General features: G+C 31.4%; 1 protein-coding gene across 1 annotated transcript in view; it reads left to right on the top strand.

The window, feature by feature from the left end:
• The window catches only part of LOC126889815 (peptide transporter family 1-like), a 234756-nt gene that overhangs the window by 67634 nt on the left and 142320 nt on the right, over positions 1–24802 (top strand). The window contains exon 2 of the mRNA XM_050658479.1: positions 2782–2822. Within this exon, the coding sequence (XP_050514436.1) occupies positions 2782–2822 (41 nt within the window). The remainder of the gene's footprint in view (positions 1–2781; positions 2823–24802) is intronic.

Genomic DNA, 24802 nt, shown 5'->3' with positions numbered 1-24802 from the left:
GGTTTTGGGTTTAAACTGGTAGGTTTTTCCCATCCCTATCCTGGACGATTACTCCTCATTTAATCCCTATTTTAAATATATAAAAATCGTTTTTTACTCTCCTGAGAAATTTGGCTTTTTGCAGTTTCGTCATTCTTATTCCGGACCGGCGATATTATGTTGATATTTCCACAACATTAATATAATGTTACGAAACTGCAACACTATTTATTTTAATAATTTAAATTTTCATAGATATTCTTATAGTGCGGCAGATTGGTGCAAATATTATAAGAATTGTGCATTTAACGATAGAAGCATATAACTTGGACCACATATACTACACATATAAAGGTTCAAATTTAGATATGAGGCCATCTCGGATTTTATCTTTTACAAACATGGCGTGCATTCAAAATGGCGACGATACATATGGAACTAATAGCACGATAACTTTTATACGAAAAGTCCGACTTCAACCAAATTTGGTATACTGGTTCTTTGTTTGATGCATAAGATAAAGCTCCTGAACCGGAAGAATCGGTGTTCCAGAAGTTGTGTTTTTCCGGATTTTTATGTAAACATATGTTGTTATTTTTTTAATTCTTTCACCCTGTATACATTAATTTTTCAAAAAGGTAATACCGTCATTTAAAAGAGCGTAAAACTATTATTTACGAAATATTTTGAACTTTTTAGTTATTTTAATTACCATGTAATAAATAACTTATCTTCACATGTGTCTATGTGCGGCAGGTTCGTGCAAATATTATAAGAATTATTGTGCATTTATTGGTAGAAGCATATAATTTGGACACATAAAAAGGATCAAATTTAGATATGAGGCCATCTCAGATTTTGCCTTTTACAAAAAAAAGCGAGCATTAAAAATGGCGACTATACACATGTGTGACTAATAGCACGATAACTCTCGAACGAAAAGTCGATTTCAACCAAGTTTGGAGGTTCTTATTTAGGTATAAGAGTTCCAGCTCTTGAACCAGAAGAATTGGTTTACCAGAAGTTGTATTTTTCCTGATTATTCTGTAAAAATTTGTTGTTTATTTTTTCAATTCTTTCACCCTTTATATATTAATTTTTCAAAAAGATAATATCGACGTTGAAAATAGCGTAAACATATTTTTACGGAAATATTTTAAACTCTTATTTATATTAATTACCCTTTAATAAATGCACAACGTATCTTCACATGTAGGTATCTATGTGCGGCAGATTCGTGCAAATAATAATATAAAAATGATTGTGCATTGAATGGTAGAAGCATATAATTTGGACCACACAAACTATACATACAAAGATTCAATTTTAGATATGAGGCCATGTGAGATTTTGTCTTTTACAAAAATGGCGGACATTCAAAATGAATCTGCCGCCCATAGGTACAAGTTAACATACGTTATGCATTTATTAAATGATAATTAACATAACTAAAATTCAAAATATTTCCTAAAAAATATTTAACTATTTTTAATGGCAGTATTTCCTTTTTGAAAAATTTATATATACAGTGTGAAAGAATTGAAAAAGGAACAACATATTTTTACATAAAAAACAGTAAAAACAAAACTTCTGGTAAACCGATTCTTCCGGTTCAAGACCTCGATCTTATTCATGAAAAAAAGAACCTATGTACCAAATAGTTAAAAGTAGACATCTCGTTCAAAAGTTGTCGTGCTATTAGGCACATGTGCATAGTCGCCATTTTGAATGCCCGCCATTTTTGTAAAAGGAAGAAAAACTGAGATGGCCTCATATCTAAATTTGAACCGTTATATGCGTAGTATATGTGGTCCAAATTATATGCTTGTACCATTAAATGCACAATAATTCTTATAAGATTTGCACGAATCTGCCGCACATAGGTACAGGTGAAGACACGTTATGCATTTATTAAATGAAGACACAAGTGAATGAAAGGTCTATGTGACGTTTTCAAGTTATTGAGAAAAAGAATTTCAAGTTTTTGTAGTAGAACTTTTTTACTTTAAATTCTAAATAGACTAAATTTATAGGATAGGTAGTCCTAAAACTAATATATTTATTAACAATATTAAAAAAACTTAAAAAAAAATATTTATTATATATTTTATATATATAAAAAATGTACATAGATCCTTTATGCACTTACATTTTAAAATTGACTGTGTACATAACTCCTTTACACTCTAGTAACTTGGAAAATATTGATTTTAAAACGTGTTTGGCTTGTTTGAAAGATTTTTAGGTTCGAGCAACTTACTTTTAACATAAAAAACATGTTTTGAAAAATTTGTCACATAGACCCTTCATCAACTTCATGCACTTGTGTCTTCAAATGGTAATTAACATAACTAAAAAGTTCAAAATATTTCCTAAAAAATACTTTTACGCTCTTTCAATGGCGATATTAACTTCCTGAAAAATTAATACATACAGGGTAAAAGAATTAAAAAAAAAGCAACATATTTTTACATAAAAACCAGAAAAAACACAACTTCTCGTAAACCAATTTTTCCGGTTCAAGACAACCTCGATCTTACACATCGAAAAAAGAACGTATATAAAAAATTTGGTTAAAATCTGACGTCTCGTTCAAAAGTTATCGTGCTATTAGTCACATATGTATAGTGGCCATTTTGAATGCTCGCCATTTTTGTAAAAGGCAAAATCTGAGATGGCCTCATATCTAAATTTGAACCTTTATATGTGTAGTATATATCGGCTGCACTATTATATCTGATCATATATTAATTTATTGCTTAATAGACTGCTAAATAAAAATGTGTACTCTTTTTGTTCTAGAATCCAATGAAGATCAATATGATAATGAAATTGCGGAAAAGGTAAGTAAATATTTCAATCGGCTAGAAATCTGTAATTTAAAATTGGTTTCATATTATTATGCAATGCAGAAAATTTTTTGCAAAAAGTACTTTTTTTAATCGACATTTATATTTACAAGTTCGTTCATTGATTTATCTTGCGTTAATGATATTTTTATATTTAAATTAGCTGACCTGACAAACTTCTTACATGGATTGTACTTTTGTCGATTATTTATATTAAAGGACCTTGTGTTATACCTTTTTAGTATGAATACGTTTACGAATGAATTCATACAATGAAGTAGGTGTAAATCATAATAGTAGCTTATCTCAGCCAATATTTAATACATTGTTTACTGGTCTCTCCATTTGAACGTTGCCTTTATTTCTTTGTGATATAATACCTACGTCATATCCCACCTTTAGGCAAACACTGATACAAGTGAAAATTTTTCACAAATTGAGTTATCAATAGGTTTGTTCTAGCAAACAGTCGAACTAGTCAGAAACCGTCAGCAAACAGTTGGTCAGTGAGAGAACATAATACAGTCACCAGTGCTATCCCCTCTACTCGCGCTGGTCGACTATTCGCTGATGGTTTCAAACCGTTTGAAACTGATGCTAGAACAAACCTATTACTACGATAATATACGCTCTGAGCTTCGCTGGTGTGGCTCCTAGCGGATTACTAATGCAACTTTCACCGGTAATTTTTAAATTCATTATTTACTTGTTATCGCTTAATATTTACAACGCAAAAAAGTAATTAAATTGTAATCGATTTTTTTAAGATTTTGCTAATCATTTAATTTCTTACTTAGGATACTTTCACAATTATCGTGTAGATGGCGCTTAGATTAATTTATAATTACATATTACTATATATTAAAAAAAATTAAATTCAGTATTTAAAACGTACCTAAGTATATTTAACCCGGCATTGGTCGCTAGGTAGGTTGTTACGCGAGTGGTCGCGCGTGAGATTTTCTCTCACATATCCAACATTTGCCTTTCTTAACAAAATTTTACAAAAAAGATGAGGTTTCATCAACGATAAAGCCATTTGCTTTAAAAAGACACGACGTTTTTCTGTTTTATTATTATTATCTTTATATAAAATGTGACTATTGATGCCGCCAATATTTAACATTGAAAAATATATGGTAAGTGACCATCTACAACTAACCCGTGAAACAGAGTATAGGATTTTCATATCATCGACCACATCCACGGCGCCTTTTATTACATCATAAAAGGATATTATTTTAGGTTTTAAGGGGAAAAATAAATTTAATTTTTATGCACAGTTGGTGACGCCGGTGGTCGCTTGATGAGAGAATCTCTTACATGAAGCGCACTGACTCAACAATATGGTGATACTAAGAAAACTGAGGCACTATCTGAGCGGACGAGTCTATTAGATTGTCGAAGGAGGATAGTTAGGAGACTAGAAGGATCTACAGCGCGTATAACTTCCCAGAAATAAAGTTGTGCGCAATTTTCTGAAACCATGAGAGAAAATATCATATAGCGACCACTGGCGGGTTAAGGTAAAAATATACACCACAGCTTTCACCAACGAATATTATTTCCTATTATTGTTTTTAATTCCAATGTTTTAAATTAATCACTTTGACATTTTTGTCAAATTTCCAGTAAAAGCTTACAGACTTGTTACTACTGGCGCTCGCGAATTTATAATTATCCCCTCTACCTACGAGCTCATACCGTATAAATAATGCTCGAATTTATGAAACAAAATGAGATTGTCAGTTGTGCGTGATACAACATTAGTATGCAGTGATAAAATATGAAATTTTTGGAGAAACAATGACATATTTGCTAATTTTCTCCCCTTTTAGGCGGTTTTTAAGAGTGTGTTTAAGAAAAATCTTTAAAAAAAATTTTTATATATTATATTATACGGTCTTAACTAAAACCGTGGATAATAAATTTTTACTTTCTATTGTATTTTGCATCTCACTTTCGGCTTTAACTAACTGTCAAAAGTTTAAATGCGTTTTCTCAACAATTAACAAATTTCCACTTACGTCAGTGTTTCCCCAAAGGTGCGATATATTAAAGTTACCTTATTTGTTTTCGACAAAAATCTAAGTAACTGCAGCACTTAATTTTCTGATTTAAACTTGATTTGGCAATAAAAAATCCCAAAATACATTAACCCGGGAGTAGTCGCGCTCACTTCTGTAACGATAGTCGCGTGTGAGATTCTATCTCAAAATACGAATTTAAAACAAATTTTTATTTTGTACTATTTTTATCTAGTTTTTATATTGAAAATATATATTTCTAACAATTTTATTAAAAAAACCTGTGTTAACGGCCACCTGCCAACATCGGCCACCTGTCCTAACGGCCAGTTTAAAAATTTCCCAAACCAATTATATATAGACTACAAAAACTGGCAATACCGTCCACCTTTCTTTATCGGCCAATAGTTCTGTCATTTTTAGTGGCCCTTACTGACAAATTTTACTGTACAGTAAAACCTGTGTTAACGACCACCTGCCAACATAGGCCACCTGTCCTAACGGCCAGTTAAATTTTCCCAAATCAATTATATGTAGACTACAAAAACTGGCAATAGCAGTCACCTTTCTATATCGGCCAATAGTTTTTTCATTTTTAGTGGCCGTTACTGACAGGTTTTACGTTATTAAGAAAAAGGATGAAAAGTGAGATTCTATCTAACGGCGCGACTACTCGCGGGTTAAAGCTAATTCGCTCTCCCCAAAGCCATAAATTCCACAAAAAGAAGAAGAAGAAAAAAAATTCCTACGCATTACTACACCCTTCCTCGAGGCACTTACGAAATTTTTTCAAAATTGCAAAATTTTTCATCAAGTTATCGCGAAAAAGGATAAAAATTGAGATTCTATCTCACCGCGCGACTACTCGCGGGTTAACAACTATAATTTTGATAACCTTTGCACTCAAAATTGCGCCTGAAATTATAATAATAATTAACATATTTATAAAAATAATCTACCTAACATATTTTAACTCATTGTTTCGTAAACGTTAAAAATGTATTTCCATTATTTTTAACATTTAAACAACGACTTCGTGATAAGAAAAATATTTTTAAATGTAAATTTTCAATAATGTCGCATAGATAGTTGTTTAATTGTTTAGTTTATGCATAAAATGTCATACCTTATGACATGAAATAAAAGTAAAAAAAGAAGTGAAGTAATTCAAAAACATTTAATATGTTTTAATAAAATATACGTCGACTAAAAATTTGTGAGCTCTATTAGGACAGTGTATAATTTTGCCTAATTACATTTTTCCGTCAGTTTTTATCTTGTGTTACACTTGTATCAGTCCCTTTCACAACACTTCTATTTAAGCGTCTTTTACTTTGGATGTCTGGGTTAGGCCTTTTTTTGGACCAATTATACTATACTACCTCCGTAACTTTGGAACCGTTTATTTTAGAAGGGTTATGCATAGGGCCTTTTTTTATTTCAAATTTAATTTAGAACAATTTTGTATAGAAGGTGGTTCATGCTAAACCGCATAGTTTTAGAAATATTGACGAAAAACGTAAAAAACTACGAATTTATCGATTTCTCCCCCTCTCCCCCTCTCCTCCCCCCAAACCCGACGCTCAAAATGGTGTGACTTTTTTCTAAACATTATGTGGACCATATAGAACAATATGGTGTTGGAGGATAACTTTCACTTTCGATGTCTGGGTTTGGGTCTAACTATACCATACTAATAGCTTTCTTTTTAATTTTTTATGAAATATTTTAAATGAACTTTTAATAAAAATAATTAAGTTCTAAAAATACGTTTATTGCTATTAAAATTTTACATGTACATGTAGAATAAGCTTTACCAATTATCAGATTTGCAATTCTGTTACCTATCACAAAACTTTTGTTTGCTTTTTTGTCCCAGCTAACTGTACTTAAAGCTTGCTCATTGCTAATAATTAATTTTCCAACTCGTGATACAAAATCATAGGCTTTTGATCTTCCTACTTTAACAAGCTCCGATATCTACCTACAAAATATATTTTTAAGAGCATAATAATATTGTTAAGGTAATCTGTTGAATTAGGAGACATGCATTTACTCTTGATAACAAAGTTAATTATTTACTAATATAACAATCTAAATCTAAACTTACTGCATTATTAAAATCTGTAGAGTCTTCTAAATATCCCTCAAATAAAACTATATCTTCATCACCACTTCGTCTTTTAGCTACCAGCTCTTGTCTTAAATGTTTTACTAACCTAACCTAACTTTTAAATTTGTAATTATAACCTATTTTTAAGAAAAAATGTCTTAAATATGATGTTTAAAAGATATCTTAATTTGGCGTTTTAAAGATATCTTAAATTTGGCGTTTTAAAGATATCTTTTAAAAGTCTCAAAACATTAAGACCATATTTGGTCATAAATAAGATATCTTAAATATGATCTGTGCTGTATGGGACGGACAGAATAACCAATGAAGAAGTACTAAACAGTACTAAGAAGAACAGCAGCGAGATACTGGAATACTTGGTTCATATCACACGTGGTGACAGATATGAACTCCTACAATAATTAATAATGCAGGGAAAGATTCTGGGAAGGCGCAGCATTGGTAGAAGAAAAATGTCCTGACTGAGAAATCTCAGAGAATGGTTTGGATGCAGCTCAAATGAACTATTTTGGGCTGCAGTGTCTAAAGTTAAAATAGCAATGATGATTGCCAACCTTCGTCGCAGAGGTGGCACGTAAAGAACAAGAAGATACTGTGCTGCACCAATTAATGTGCAAGGCATACTCTGGACATATTTGTTAAGAGAAAACATATGCCTATTAAAATTTCATGAGTAGTTGAATTTAATCTTATAACTATAAAATAAATTTTATAGTTATAAATTGTATATTTATAAAATAAATTATCGGTATTATTACTGTTTTCTCTGCCAATTACATTGCAGATAACAATTGTAAAAACGTTTCCATCTTTAGATAACATGTCTTATTTTGGACTCATATTTTCCGTAATAAATATTGTTTTATACTATCTGTACATAAAGATTGCAATTCGTAATTCGTATGTAGTATATTCATATTTTAAGAACACAGACATAATTACACACTTAACCTTGTGTTAGGAATTAAGTTAAAAAATATGAAAATTTTATAGTTCATGTCTTTTATGTTTTGTCTTTCAATACTAAATGTCAACATTTGTATTGGTAATATGCCTTCCCAACCTGTTAAAAATAGTGAATTATTAAAATAAATATTTTAAAATCACCTCTTCAAAGAAAATGTACCATGTACCTGTCATGCATTTAAAAGTGCTATTATTATAATAAAATGTCAAATATGATATAAAATGTCAACTAAAAAATGTGATAGTGTACTGATATGTGTTTATTTCTCGACATGCTGACCACGTTGTGGTGAATGGCTAATTTTGGTCATACTTTATGGTTTTAAATGAACATCGCATCGAAAAACTGAAAAACACCTGTTTAATATATTTCAAAAATCTATCGAATGACACCAAACACGACTCACAACTCTACCCCCTGTAGGTGGGGTGGGGGAAACTTTAAAATCGTAACACTTTAGCTCCCACGTGCACCACCGACAGGCACAGTAAGTTCTCTATCCAACCCATGTGGCCGCTGGTGGGCACAAAACTTAGCCTTGTTAATTTCAGTGTGTACAATCCGTCCAATATACTTACCTTTGCACGTCATCCGCGTCATAGCCCGTGACGTCATATGATACCAACACGAAATATTTAGGCGGTAGGTCTGTTCCTTTTATAATTATTTAGCCTAGTAGGTAGAGGTACACTGGAGTTACAGCCACTAGACAAATTTTATTATATACGCGTAGAAATAATATTCGAAGATTTCTATTAATGTACATTTAAAGAAACATACCCTAACTTGTTTCATTTAATTTGCAAAAGTGGAATATAAAGCGTTTTTATAAGGCACACTTGTTCGGATTACACTATAACTGCAATCGAACAAAGGTGACATTTTAGCATAAATTGGTAACATTTATTTGACAGTTGCGGTGGTGACATTTTATATTTGTTTTTATTCTTTACTATAAGTATTGATTTTATTATATTTATTGTTTTTATTATTTAATTTAACGTAAGATTATAACGTAATTCTTGTTTTCTATTGCTAATGTTTTTATTTATTTGCATAGAATATTAATTTGTTTTGTTGTATTGTTGTATAATCCACTTCCGCAAAAATTATGTGATATTTATATTAAATTTAAAATGAATTCAAGAATTTTTTGTAATTTGACAACAATGTCAACTTAGATCTCTGACTCTGACGTAGATAATGTCGTGCAATGGTAAGTATACTCCGTCTAATATAGTTACCGTTGCACGTCATCCGCGTCATAGCCAGTTACGTCACATGATACCAACACGAAATATTTAGCCGGTAAGTGTGTTCTTTTTTAGAATCATTTTTCCGAGTACACTGGAATTACAGCCACTAGACATATTTTATTATAAACGCGTAGAAATAATATTTGAAGATTTCTAATGATGTTAACTTAAGAAATATGCAATAATATATTTCATTTAATTTGCATAAATGGATTATAAAGCGTTTTTATGAGGCACATTTGTTCGGAACACACTGTAACTTTAATCGAACGCAGGTGACATTTTGGCATAAATCGGTAAAATTTATTTGACAGTTGCGGTATTGACACTTGATATTTGTTTTGTATTCTTTACTATAAATATTTGTTTTTTTATATTTATTGTTTTTATTATTTAGTTTAACGTAAGATTATAACTTAATTCTTGTTTTCTATTTCTAATATTTTTATTTATTTACATTGAATATTAATTTGCTTTGTTGTATAATCCACTTCGCAACAATTATGTGATATATTTGATTTAAAATGAATTTAAAAAATTTTTGTAATTGAGCATTTGGGCAACAATGTCAACATATAGATCTCTGATGTAGATAATGACGTGCAACGGTAAGTATATTAGACGGACTGTATATTGGACGGACTGTACCTCATTGGTAAAGGCCGACCCCATGGGTCGCGAACCGGGCGGCAAAATTTAGAGGGCAGCCAAGTTTTGTTTGAGGGGAAAGCGTGGTCGCCGATTTTTGTTTAGGGCGGCAAAAAAATCCCTCGGGCCTGGCTGTCGTTGGATTGGTATAAAGTTTTTCAAATTTTGGCGTGGGAATTAAAGTATTAAATAGGAACTTTACATTTTTTTATTGCAGTATGGATTCTTTATACAAAAATAAGTAACTTTTATTCGATACATTTTTTAAATTATTGATAGATGGCGCTATAATCGAAAAAAAAACGATTCATCCTTATATCCTAGGAAAATTATGGAAACAATCTAATATGTCTAGAAATACACTTCTAAATGAAAACCTGAAAGACACATGTTCAATATTTTCCAAAAACCTATCGAATGGCAATAAACATGACCTCCCACCCTAACCCCTGTCTATCCCTTTTGTGAGTGGTTATGGGGAGCGGGAACTTTAAAATCGTTTATAGGAACCCCTATTTTTTATTGCTGATTCTAATTGTAGAGAACATTCTTAAAAAACTGTATTCAGTACCATAAAAGTTATTTTGCAGATCTCGAATCTGTATTATGTTGCTCTGGCGCCATCTACCACGATTCGAAAAAAAACTTTAGATAAAACTTGTTTACTTTTACACGTAGAATCCTAATTTGCAATGATTGTTTTTTCAATTAGAACTGTATTTCTCGAGATATTAGACCGTTTCTATAATTTACCTATTAGGGGAGTGCATTTAGATTTTCACTTCGGAAAAAATCAAACAAGATAAAACTTTTTGTAATTTCATTAAGAAATGTTTAATAAACAACATATCAAAAAGTTCTACTCGAGAAGTGGGTGCTTCATTTTTTATTAAACAAATGAACAGCGAAGTTAGATGTTTTTTTAAATAACTCCGAAAATATAATTTTTAGAAAAAAACTGACTTGACCATTGAAAAATTCAGAAAATTTTACAAAAGAAACCTTTTATAAAGATTGTTCTAAAATTAAATCTCTAGCTTCTGTAATTTTTTATTTATAATAGTCCGTTCTTTAACGGTAAAATATTGCAAAATCTCTAAATTTTAAAGAACCGCTTGGATTGACATGAAATTTGGCATACACATAGCTAACAAGTCAAAGAAAAAAAGTGATATTGTGCCGATATGTGCTTTTGCGCTGGGGGTGGTTTTCACCCCTTCTTTGGGGTGAAAAAATATACGTCCAAAGAAAGTCAGGAAATGGATAAACTGGCTAATTTTAAGTAACTTTTGTTCTATAGAGTTTTTTCACTAAGTCAATACTTTTCGAGTTATTTGGCAGTGAATATGTTCATTTTTTCAACAAAATAACCACGCTTTTAGACGGTTTTTCGCAAATAACTCAAATAGTAAGTATTTTGTCGAAAAAACATTCCTAGTAAGTAATTCCTAGTAAATATAGCCTGTAAAAATTTTTAAAAAATAGTGTATATATCACGTCTCTACACCTAGTAGAAGCAGAGTTATAGCTAATGAAAAATAGGTTCATATTCGTCAAATTCCAAATGGAATACTTTGACGTGAAATAACCAAAAATGAAGCACATTTCGGGGAAAACTCATTACAACTTATTTAAAGTGTTTAAAGAAGCTTCATTCTTGTTTTATAAAAAAAATGTCTAGCATCAAAATTAAAAAAGTTACGCTCAAAATAAAATTAGTCCCTTTTGGTTTTGGTAAAAAAATCGAGAAAATCACCCCCTAAATAGTATCTTAAATGAACTTAATCGTTACGACTTCACAAGTTTCTTGACTCGTGTATATATTGTTTATATTATCTGTAAGTTTCATCGGTTCAAAGTCCTTATTATTGAAAGGGCTGTAGTTAAAACGGGTTGAACGAGTCACTGATCACGAATGTATGCAAATTTAAAAACACCAAATCTTAATCAATTTTTGTCTAACAGAAAAACAAAAAAATACATGATATTCAGAAAAGCAAATCTGACTTTTTTTTGTTTTTCGAGGTTTTTGGTATCTCAAACAATTTTTAAGTTATTTTGAAAAAAAGCATATTTTTCAAAATTTAAATTTTTAAAAATTTTAATTTGAAACCAAATTTTTTCAAAAATAAGCAGTTTGAGTCGATAAAACTTACAGATCATATAAACACAACATAAGTAAAATAATTTGTGGAGCGGTAACGATTAATTTCATTTAAGTTGCTAATTAGGGGGTGGTCTTCCCGATTTTCTTTTGCAAAAACAAAAGGGACCAACTTTATTTTGAGCGTAACTTGCTTAAATTTAATGCTAAAAACTTTTTGTAAAAACAGAAATAAAGCTTTTTTAAACACTTTAAAAAAGTTTTAATGAGTTTTCCCCAAAAAGTGCATAATTTTTTGGATATTTCACGTCGAAATATTCTATTTAAAATTTGGTGAATATGAATCTATTTTTCATTGGCTATAACTCTGGTTCTGCGAGATATAGAGACCTAAAGCGTACACCATTTTTTTTACTTTTTTATAAGCTATATTTTTGATAACAACGTTTTTTCAAAAAAATACTTACTTTTGGAGTTATTTGCGAAAAACCGTCTAAAAATGTGGTTATTTTGTTGAAAAATGACCATATTCACTCACAAATAACTCGAAAAGTGTTGACTTAGCAAAAAAGCTCTATAGAACAAAAGTTACTTGAAATTAGTCAGTTTACCCATTTCCGGACTTACTTTGGACATATATTTTTTCACCCCCAAGAGAGGGTAAAAGTCACCCCCAGGGCAAAAGCACACATCGGCACAATATCACTTTTTTTCTTTGACATGTAAGCTATACGTATGCCAAATTTCATGTCAATCCAAGCGGTTCTTTAAAATTTAGAGCAAAAACCGTGAAAGAATGGACTATAACGCTAAAGTCACCCTTCTCACACACATTGGCGCACTGTAAACTAGCGTTGGAAGAAGTGCACGGTTGAGTTTTTTAAATGTAATTCTTGAACTAATGGATCAAAAGAAATTTTATAAATTGGACATGAAAGAAGATGAAATAAGCTATCTTATGGTTGTAATAAAAAGAAATAAAATGTATAAACATAAGTACGGTGTGGGTGGAAAATAAGCCTTACATGAATTTTGTTTAAAAATTATTTAAAAATGTGTAACTAATACAATTTTACTTATAAAACTCTCAAATTTGCACAACTTACCTCTCAATCATCTTACTAAACGATGTTTCATTCAAAAAAAAATCTAAAAAATTTAATTCAAGTAATACAATGTCTCAAAAATGTAACTTTTGAAAACTTCGTAGTTTTACAGAATTACCACCACTTTAAGACGGTATTACTCAAGTTTGAATAAATCTAATACAATTTTTTTGCTATTTTTTTAAAGCTTGGGATGTAATCTTTAAAAAACACTGAATTATTTTAGTTTAAAAATGAAATAAACAATTTATTTTTGAGAAAACTAAGAAAGATAACAAAAATGTAATAAAAAACCGAAAATTGCCAGCTGTAAAAATGTATATACAGAGTAATCAAAACTTTTTTCTGTAAAACTTACCTAAAATACATTTAATAATAAGCTTCAACAACAAGTGCAACAAAAAAAAACATTTTTTAACTCTTATACAGTATGTCTGCGTAACTTGGAACCTATTGATAACTTTCTTAATATCAGTTTTACGAAAAAAATTTATTCTTTATAAAATACTCTGTATCGTATATAACATAATACGCAACCATCAAATATCAAATTTTGTTAATTTTGTACGAGGTATGTCAAAAAATATGAATTTCACTCAAGAGTAAAGTACCTTTATATTTCACAATATCGAAAATTTTTATAAATAAAAGTTGTTTGTAATTAAAAACTGTGTTCCAATATGTAATTATATCCTTCTAATCGAAAATTGGTTTTTTAAATATTCTTTCTAATACATTTTAATTTTTAATATTATTGTTAAAGTTGTTTGCTTTTTTAAGAATGAAATTCCATATTTGTTTGATTGAATTCTACTTGTTTTTCATTTAAATATCCGCCATTTTGGATCCGCCATTTTGAAATTTAAATTTTTAATCTTTAATTCGGATTCAAACCGGAGGGACCGCAGACGTTCGGATACAATTAGCGTCTCTTTGCAAAGACAATGACGTCGACTTTGCAAAGTAACAAGACACTTACTCAACACACAATACACATTACACCTGAGTGAGTGATAAGTTATGCAATTACGTGGCTAAAGGTTCTAGTTAACCAAGGCCAGAATCGGAGAAAAAAAAATCAGATTCAACAACCTGTTAAAAATAAAGACAATAAATGTTTTATAAAAATGTTCTCTTTTATGTTCTTTTTAGAAAATCCGCATTTTGGATCCGCCATTTTATAGTTTATAATGTTAACATTTAAGTTAGGTTTATCAAAGCTCTCAAAAATAAATATGTGTAGAAATAAATACATTTTGTAAAGAAATTATGATTTTACAACTATTTTTTAAGTTATGCGCCATTTTGGATCTGCCATTTTATAATTTAAATTATCAAAATTTGATTCAGGTTCAGCAACCTCTCAAAAATATCCACATATATGTAAACAAACACGTTTTATAAAAAAAATTCGGATTTTAAAACTACTTTTTAAGGATTTTTAGGAAAAAATCCGCCATTTTGAATTTGCAAACTGTAATGTCAGATTCGGGTTCAGCATAATCAAAACTTAAAATAAAAACATTTTTTATCAAAATAAAATGTTGAATTCACCCATATTCTTAACATTAGATATTTATACAAAACAATTGTTATTGTTTAAACAATTAATAAACAATTAGCGGCGAAATTTGTGAGTAGAACTTTTTACTTTAACATATTTATAAACTAACAAAAACAGTTTTAGAAAAATATAACCTTGTTTGATTTTTTCCGAAACATTGTATCTTTTCGCTCTAATTGCACTCCCCTATATGCTGTAATGATAAATTGTTTTTCCCGTTTATAGCACCATCTATTAACAACGAGAAAAAATGTTCCTCATAAGAGTTATTTATTTTTTATGAGGAATTAAAATCTACATTAAAAAATTGGGATTCCTATTTAATATTTCAAACTTGTCCCCTCCGCGCCTTATGGGGCATGACTGGGGGGTCGATTTTGGTGTCATTCGATAGATTATTGAAAAATATTGAAAACGCGTCTTTCAGTTTTTCGATCCTACGTTCATTTCGGGAGATATTCGACTGTCGCACTTCTTTTGATACACCTTGTATATTAAGTCAATAGTTTATATTAAACTATTAAAAATTATGAAAGATTTAGCTCTAAAAGTTTTAAATAAAAAAGATGCAGAAATTGAAAAGTAAAATTGTATTTAGTTGTTACCTCTATCATTCTACTGTTTAATTAATAGTCCAGGGCGCATCTGTTTTGAGATGGACGTTGAGAGGTGACTCAATTTTTTTTTGTTATAATTGCTTGAAAATAACTCAAATAATAATAATTGCGTTATCCTCCCACTCAAAATTGTCCGGAACATTGTTTAAATATTCAAAATATCAAAATATGAAGGAAAAATTCGATTTTTTATTGGTTTTTTGATTATAACTTTAAAACTATTCATTTCTTAGAAAAGTTGTACAAACATAAAAGTTGCTTGATTAAATTTACTACAATATAGAATTGGTTAAAAATTTAAAAAATAGTCACCCTTGTGGCAAAATAGCAATAATTGCGAAAAAAAAACATACAAAAACCAGTATTTGCATTTTACGTTTTTCAACCATTTATGCTACACTTAGGACCTTCATATTTTACCCAGAAAAACTTTATGATATTGTAAAACACCACTGTAAATTTCATTACGATCAGTTTAATAGATTTGCAAATTGAAATCCAGGTTTCGCAAAAGTAAATCATTTTTTCAAAGTATTACAGCACTGAAAATAAAGCAGATAGCAAGTTGAATTTTTTTTGTTTATAGAAGTGTACTGTACCTTTCATTTGCAATTTTCAAAATTAAAATCAATTAGTTACCACGGCGTCAGGAAATTTTTTAAATAAACATTAATTTTTGGTGCTACGCGCAGGACAGCGGTGTTCGATTCACACAAGTTGATTTTAACCAAAATGTCTGCCAATCTTTATCTAATATATTATTTTCTTACTCTATATTTTGTTGCATTTCAATATTTTAATTCCACAAAAATCAAACTAATTTTATTATTGTTTGTGAAATATTGTTTAAACAATTGCATATGTTTAAAAATAATAAACTTTTATTCTCTAAGTTAAAATATATGAACAAAAATTTTTTGCTAAAAAAGTGTTATTTCAAAGGATAGAGTATGTGTTTTTATTTTGCAATAAACAAATTTATTTATTTATATCGAAATGTAATAAAAATTAAAATGTATCAATCATTATCAAAGGTCATTGAAATGCCCAATCAGAGCAAACTATCCGCTGTCCTGCGCGTAGCACCAATAATTAATATTTATTTAAAAAAATTCCTGACGCCGTGGTAGTTAATCGATATTAATTTTTAAAATTGTAAATGAAAGGTATAGTACACTTCTATGCGTAAAAAAAATTTAAACTTGCTATCTGCTTTATTTTCAGTCCTGTAACATTTTGAAAAATAATTTTCTTTTGCGAAAGCTGGATTGCAAAATTTATTTTGCAAAATCTATTAAACCGATCTTAATGAAATTTACAGTATTCTTTTACTGTATCATAAAGTTTCTCTGGGTGAAATATTAAGGTCCTAAGTATAGCATAAATGGTTGAAAAACCTAAAATGCGAATACTTGTTTTTTTTATGTTTAATTCGCAATTATTGCTATTTTGCAACAATGGTGACTATTTTTTAAATTTTTAACCAATTTTGTATTGTATCAAATTTAATTACGCAACTTTTATGTTAGTACAGCTTTTCTCGAAAATGAATACTTTTAAAGCTATAATCAAAAAACGAAGAAAAGAATCGAATTTTTCCTTCATTTTTTGACATTTTGATTATTTAAACAATGTTTCAGACCTTTTTGAGAGGGAGGATAACTCAAATATTATTATTTCAGTTATTTTCAAGCAATTTCTGCAAACAAATTTGAGTCACCTCTCAACGTCCAAATGTACTAATTTTTTTACAGATGCGCCCTGGTCTATAAACCATTCTATACATTTATAAGATTATTCTGTACATAGTACATTATATCAATTATGTGAAAAATGTTCCATTACGATGTAGTTAAAATTAATTTTTCTCATTTTTTTTAAGAGAACAGTTATAAATGCCAACTGTTGAAAATGGTAACTTGCCGCAAAATTGTAATATGTTTTTTTACCACTGTAATTACCTACATCTCGTGCAAATTTCGTAATTGGTTTATAAGGAAATACGTATTATTATTTTTGTATGTAAATTAGTTAAATAATTTCCCAATACGAATTTATGCTTTCGGGTTTGTACCAACTGGTCGTGTGAGTACCTTTAATTTATAAATAACAATCCGTTATTGTTGTGTTACCGTTAAAAATTAATAAGTAAAAATTTTTTTAATTATTATTTGCTAAGTGCTACAATCTGGTCAATGAGCAATGAGTAACTTTTTATCTATCCTATCTTCTTCTTCTTCTTCAGGTGCCGTCCTCGTTCCGAAGTTTGGCTATCATCAAGGCTATGCGTATTTTTGATACCGTAGATCTAAATAATTGGCAGCTGCTGCACTTGTACCAATCTCTTAAATTCTTCAACCATGAATGTTTTCTTCTGCCAATGGATCTTTTACCTATTATTTTTCCCTGAATAATTAATTGTAGTAGCTGGTACTTTTGTCCCCTCATTATATGTCTCAAGTATTGCAGTTTGCGCTTTTTAATAGTAAGCGCAAGTTCTTTTTCTTTCTGCATCCTTCGCAACACTTCCATGTTTGTCACTCTCTCTGTCCACGATATTCTCAGTATCCTGCGGTACATCCACATCTCGAATGCTTCTATTTTCCTTGTATCGATCTTTTTCAGTGTCCAAGCTTCCATTCCATAGAAAAGAACTGACAGCACGTAACATCTCATGAGGCGAATTTTAAGATTTAAACTTAGCTCTCTTCCGCATAAAACTGTTTTCATTTTGGTAAAAGTAGCTCTAGCTTTTTCTATTCTGATCTTGATTTCTTCAGAGTTGTCGTTGTTTTCATTAATAACAGTTCCCAGGTAATTATATTTTCTAACACGCTCAATTCTTTAATCATGTACGGTTATGTCAGAAAAATTTTGTGGAGATTTCGACACCATCATTATTTTTGTTTTTTTGATGTTAAGTGATAAACCGAACTTTTCGCTGCACTCTACTATTCTGTTTATCAGTGTTTGGAGATCTTCCGGGGTGTCTGCTATTAATACTGTGTCATCAGCGTATCTCAAATTGTTTATTAAAGTGCCATTTATTTTAACCCCTATATCTTGGTCAGCAAGGGCTCTGTTTATAATATCTTCTGAATATAAGTTAAACAAGGTTGGTGAAAGTATGCATCCCTGCCTTACGCCTTTTTTGATCTCGAGTTCCTCGGTTGTTTCCCGTTCTACTCTAATATTCGCCTTCTGGTTATAGTAAATATTGAAGATAATTCTGACGTCCCTTTTATCCAAGTTTTTCTCTACCAACAGTCTCATCAGGTGTTCGTGGCGAACTTTATCGAACGCCTTGTTGTAGTCAATAAAGCACATATATATATCCTGGTTAACATCCAGGCATCTTTGGCACATGATATTAAGTGCAAATAGTGCTTCCCTTGTTCCAAGCCCGTTTCGAAACCCGAACTGAGTATCACTGATGTCAGCGTCTAGTTTTTTGTGAATTCTTGTATGTATCACTTTAAGAAATACTTTTAGTGTGTGTCCCATTAAGCTTATTGTGCGATGGTCGGTGCACAGTTTTGCGTTTTTTTTCTTTGGAATAGTTACAAAAGTTGACAGAAGCCATTCCTTAGGTATTTCTCCTGTTTTATAAATGCAGTTAAAGAGGTCAACCAAAACATTTACTGTTTCATCTTCCACAAGCTTAAGAAGTTCCGATGGAAGTCCATCTGGACCCGGTGATTTGCCATTTTTCATTGTTTTTATAGCATATAGTATTTCTTCTTTAGAGATTTTTGGTCCTTCCTCACCTTGTATGTTACCAATATCATGATCCTCTCTTTCATCGGCAAAGAGTTCTTCTATATAATTCTTCCAGGTTGTAAGCTTTTCTTGTAGGTCAGTTATTATTTGTCCATTTGCGTTGTATAGCACATTGGGATGCTTCCTTTTTTGTATACCTGTCAATTCTTTTACCTTTTTATGTAGGTTAAACGTGTCATGTTTTAATTGCAGTTCTTCAATTTCTTCACATTTTCTTTTGTAAAAGTTTTCTTTCGCTGACCTTATTTCATCTCTAATTTGCTTGTGTATCTCGTTGTATTTTTGTTTGCATTTTCCCTTAAACTGTCTTCGTTCCTCCATGAGACTTAAAATTTTCTCTGTCATCCATTCTTGTCTTTTTGTCGTATTTCCTCTGCTAAGGATATTCTGAGCGGGTTTTATTAGGGCTTCTTTTAAGTCTTGCCACTTGTTTTCTACGTGCGTGTTTGGTTCCTTTGTAGACAACATTCTTAGGTTACCGTTTATCTGTTGCTTTAATTCTTCTTTGATTTTTGAGTTCTGTAAGCGGCTGGTATCTATGTAATCTGGTTTTACCCTTTGTGAAGGTTTCTTAAGTTTAATGCTTACACGCGCTATCAAGGGATTGTGGTCCGAGGAAACATCTGCGCCTGGGTACGCCTTAACCGATTTTATGCCGTTTTTGTATCTTTCATTTATCAACACAAAGTCTATTTGATTTCTAACTATTTTCTGTGCGTTATGTTGAGGTGATGTCCACGTATAAAGCCTTCTTTTGGGGAGTTTAAAAAATGTGTTTGAAATAATCATATCGTTTTCTTGGCAGAACTGTAACATTCGGTCTCCTCTCTCGTTCCTTAACCCGAGACCATAATTTCCTACATATTTGCCGCTTTTTCCTTCCCCAATTTTGGAATTAAAATCACCAAGGATAATTGTGACGTCTCTTGGCTTTATAGATTTTAGAACATGGTTAATTTGTTCATAGAATTCCTCAACCTCTTCATCTGATTTTTCTGCAGTAGGAGCATAGACCTGTATTATATTAAGATTTACAGTTTTTGTATGAAGTTGAAGGAATATTACTCTATCAGACACTGGTGTAAAGTTAATAACAGACTGCATCATTTTTTTTGATACAACAATTGCTACTCCATATCTGTGGTGTGGGTCATTATTATCCTATCTTACTAACTACTTAATATCTAAGAGTCACCCGTTGATGTCTTCTGAGTTGTCTTTATTTTAACTGAGGCACTTTTTGCTTGCGCACTATCACACGTTGCATGCACATTAGTCGCGCAATGCTGTGCTATTAGCTTTGTCGCACACTATACCAACTCGTGAGGTTTGGTCCTTTTCATTCTTCTTTTCTGGTTTGAGTTGTCCAGGAGCTGGATGGCCTCAATATTTTCGTGGAGAAGAAGTCTTATTTCATGACTTTCTGCGTGTTTTCGGAATTCTTTGTCGACGTGCTTCATTTGTAGATCCTTGCGGAGGTCGTCATTACGGATGTACCAGGATGCGTTAACTATGCCCCTTAATACTTGGTTTTGAAAAGTTTGTATTATTTTCAAGTTTGTCGTTTTTGTACATCCCCATAGTTGGATTCCATACGCCCATACTGGTTTTATAACTTGTTTGTAAATTAGCATCTTGTTATACGTTGACAACCCTGAGTATCCTCCCAGTAGCCAGTAAAATTTGTTTATATGTGATATTTAATTCTTCTTTATTTTTCTTTACATGTGCTTTCCAGCTAAGCTTCGTGTCTAGCGTTAACACATTCACGGACACGACTGCATATGCAGTCACTTATTTCATAAGAAGACCTGTCTACATTTGAAGCGTGTCCGTGAATGTGTTAAGCCTAGGTATTTAGCTGTGTTGGCATAAGGAATGTCTTTTCCATTAATTTTTATTGGTCCGTAGAGCATTTTTTTTTATTAGTGAAATCAACATGTACTTCTGATTTGCTTTCATTCAATGTAATCTTCCCCGTCTTAGTTCATTTTTGGAATTTGCTCATCGCATTTTGTAGTTTATTGGCTGTTTCTAGGTTATCTTTACCTACTGCTAATATGACGGTGTCGTCGGCAAAGGTAGCTAAACAATAGTTTTTGAAGTCTGGTAGGTCATATGTATAAAGGAGATATAGGACCGGGCCCAATACACTACCCTGTGAGACTCGGATTTTAAGTTCGGAATCAGCATTATTTTGCTTGATTCTGAATTACCTATCAGTTAAGTAGGATTTAATTAATAGTTAAAATAAAAACATAGCCCTAAACTAAATAGTCCTGTCGCCAGGCGGGGTACAATGGCCTCCTTTATTCAGATGGACTTACCCAAGTTTTTTTATCTATTTTGACCCGTAGAACACGAATTTTTTAGGTAACAGTTGATCCGGATGTCGATAAGATTGTTATAAATAAAGAACTTGAGGAATTAAATAACAGTGATGTTTCTCAAAACAAAACAGTTTTTGTATTTTTTGGGTCATTCTAGTGGCTTGTCCATACGCGGGCGGTTTGCCAACGTCGACTGGGCGGTTTACCTGTTTTCCCCCTGTTTTTCTTGGTATTAGGGTGAAACTTCAAAAGCGGCATTAGGGTGAGATCAAGTAAAACAGGTAAACCGCGCAGTCGACGTTATTAATGTCCTACTAAATTATTCTTTATATCCAAAAATTTTAATGAATTTGGAATTAATTAGTTTTCAAATAAGTACATTCTAGCAATAGTCGTAAAGTACTTGTGGTAACCATAGTTTTACCAAATACTATGGACCATCTAATGTATTTGGTTTTACTAAGGTTATTATTTGTCAACTTGACAGTATTTAACTAGTTATTTAAATTTAATGCCCTATGGCGTTATTTTTCAAGATAACGCCCTAGGACATTATATTGTACTTAACTGACTTCGAAATCATGTCATTATTTGTCAAATAATATACCAGTCGGACATTAAATATTATATTATTATTAAATAACCAGTTTATTTATATGCCAGAATGTATTCTTTGTTGATAAAGACTAAACATGTAAAAATTAATTTTACTAAGGTAATTATTTTAAATAAAATTTATATACAATTTAATGTATAAGCTATCAACATAAAATGTGATATTAATATAATTAATGAAATTAGGCTAAAATGTGATACTAAAAACCCCAAATACCTAAAATCTTATATTGCAAAATGATAACATGCTAATTATATTTTGTTTTAGTTCAGAGTTCAATAGTCTTAAACATTTTATATTTTGGATAGTTACCTCATAGTCCTGTCGCCAGTAGGGGTACAACGGCCTCCTTAATTCAGATGGACTTACCCAAGTTTTCTTTATGTATTTTGACCCGTAGAACACGAATTTTTTGGGTAACAGTCGATCCGGATGTCGATAAGATTGTTATAAACAAAGTACTTGAGGAATCACATAACAGCGATTTTTCGCAAAACAAAGCATTTTTTTGTATATTTTGAGTCATTCTAAGCAAAAAATGTTTTTACAAGTTTTTTCGTAGGATGCATAGTTTTCGACATAAACGCGGTTGAACTTTCAAAAAATCGAAAAATTGCAATTTTTGAACCCGAATAACTTTTGATTGAAAAATAAAATAGCAATTCTGCTTACTGCATTTGAAAGTTCAAGTCAAATTCTATCGGCTTTGAATATTTTCATTGCTAAAAAATAATTTTTTCATTGTTAAACAAAGCTTTAAACACATAGTGATTGAATGGTGTTTTCAATGCATTTCTAATTTGAAATCGAACGAGTAGGCGCGCATACAGAATTTCTACGTATATTACGTACATTAAAACGCATGCATTTGGCACGGGAAACACTATGTGTTTATAGCTTTGTTTGACAACTAAAAACTTAATTTTTAGCAATGCAAATAATCAAAACCGATGTAATTTGACTTGAGCTTTCAAATGCAGTTAGCAGAATTGCTATTTTATTTTTTAATCAAAAGTTATTCCGGTTCAAAAATTGCACTTTTTCGATTTTTTGAAAGTTCAACCACGTTTATCTCGAAAACTATGCATCCTACGAAAAAACTTGTAAGACCATTTTTTGCTGAGAATCACCCAAAAAATACAAAAAAATGTTTTGTTTTGCGAAAAATCGCTGCTATGTAATTCCTCAAGTTCTTTGCTTATAACAATCTTATCGACATCCGGATCAACTGTTACCCAAAAAATTCGTGTTCTACGGGTCAAAATACATAAAGAAAACTTGGGTAAGTCCATCTGAATTAAGGAGGCCGTTGTACCCTCCCTGGCGACAGGACTATCAAAGATTCTCCTGTTTTCAAAAGCTTGGTAATATTTTTATTTCTAACTACATATCTATAAGCCAGGTTACTACAACTTCTGCCGCTTCTCGCATTTCGACCGTCATCATTTTCTGTCCATCCATTGGTCGTCTTTGGTGACTCTATCTCTCATTATATGCCGTATATTTTCTTCCCAGGCAACTGAAGGTCTTCCCCTACTTCTTCTTTGTTGTGGTATGTAATGAAATCTTTCTTTGGTTAGATTGGTTTAGTTATCTCGTTTCTATTCTATCTACGCTGGAATATACAGTATTTTTGCCCTCCTTCCAACATCTTCATTCCTGATGTGATCTTTTTTGGATATACCACATATTTTTTATTTATTTTCACAAATACCTGCGTCAACACTAAGGCTTATGAGCGGCGGAAAAATGCACAGACAGTAAAATACTTCGTATTACATTAATATATTAATAATATATTAATCTTGAAGTCAACAAATTTTTTTAATTGTCACTAAGAGCACACGCGATCCTTTCGTTCTGGCATAGGCATTTGGCACTGGATAGTTATTATTTCACTAACAATAGGGCTTTTCATTCACAGTCATTTGTTTCGAGCTTCTGTCATATGTCGTATAAACCGTGTATAGAAATATTATACACAGATTATACAATATCTGACAGAAGCTCGAAACAAATGACAATCGATGAAAAGCCCTATAGTTGTTGAGTGTTGCACTTAGTAGATACACATCGGAGCAGCGCCCTTGTTGAATATTAGACCAGGGCATTTAGCACCAAAAGCACCAGGCTTACAACTTTTTGCATTGTGTTCAAGATGATGTTAAGAAAAAAGTCTACTAGAGAAAAATGGGTGGAAATGCATAATTGCATTTTAAAGTGCCTAAAATGCGTCAAAAAGTACATAAGCATGTCAAAATAAGCGTATTTAAGGCCAGATTTTGTTACACGGACCTCCAGAGCACATGCATGGTGCCTAAGGTCATTGCTAAGGCAAGTAATCTGGAGTTTCGAGGTTTTTCGGCATTAAATTGATGCAAATAGTTTACTTGGCCAGTTTTTGGGGTTGCTGAAAACGAATGCGCCATCAGAACCAAATTCCGGAGCACTTAGTGTCTAGGGCAGGGGTTCCCAAACTGGGGGAGCGCGCCCCCCTTGGGGGGCGTGAGGTCATATCAGGGGGGCGCGAGACAAGTTTAACATTAAATTAAATTTAGTTATTTTTCCAAAATTCAAAATTAACCGCTTGTTAAACTGTGTCTGGTAACGCAGAGTAAGCAAAAGTTATCCCAAATACCTCTTTTTGACAACACTGTGAAACGCCGCATTGATGATAGGACCGAAGACATACAAAACCAGGTAGTTGATGCAGTAAAATAACCGTCATTTTTTGCTATTCAGCTAGACGAGAGTACTGACATAGCACAATGTTATCAGTTAATTGTTTATGTTCGGTATATTCAAAACGAAAGAACGAAAGACGA

This window comes from Diabrotica virgifera, chromosome 8 (assembly GCF_917563875.1).
Source record: "Diabrotica virgifera virgifera chromosome 8, PGI_DIABVI_V3a".
Classification (NCBI taxonomy): domain Eukaryota; kingdom Metazoa; phylum Arthropoda; class Insecta; order Coleoptera; family Chrysomelidae; genus Diabrotica; species Diabrotica virgifera.
This window is presented reverse-complemented; position numbering and strand designations above follow the sequence as displayed.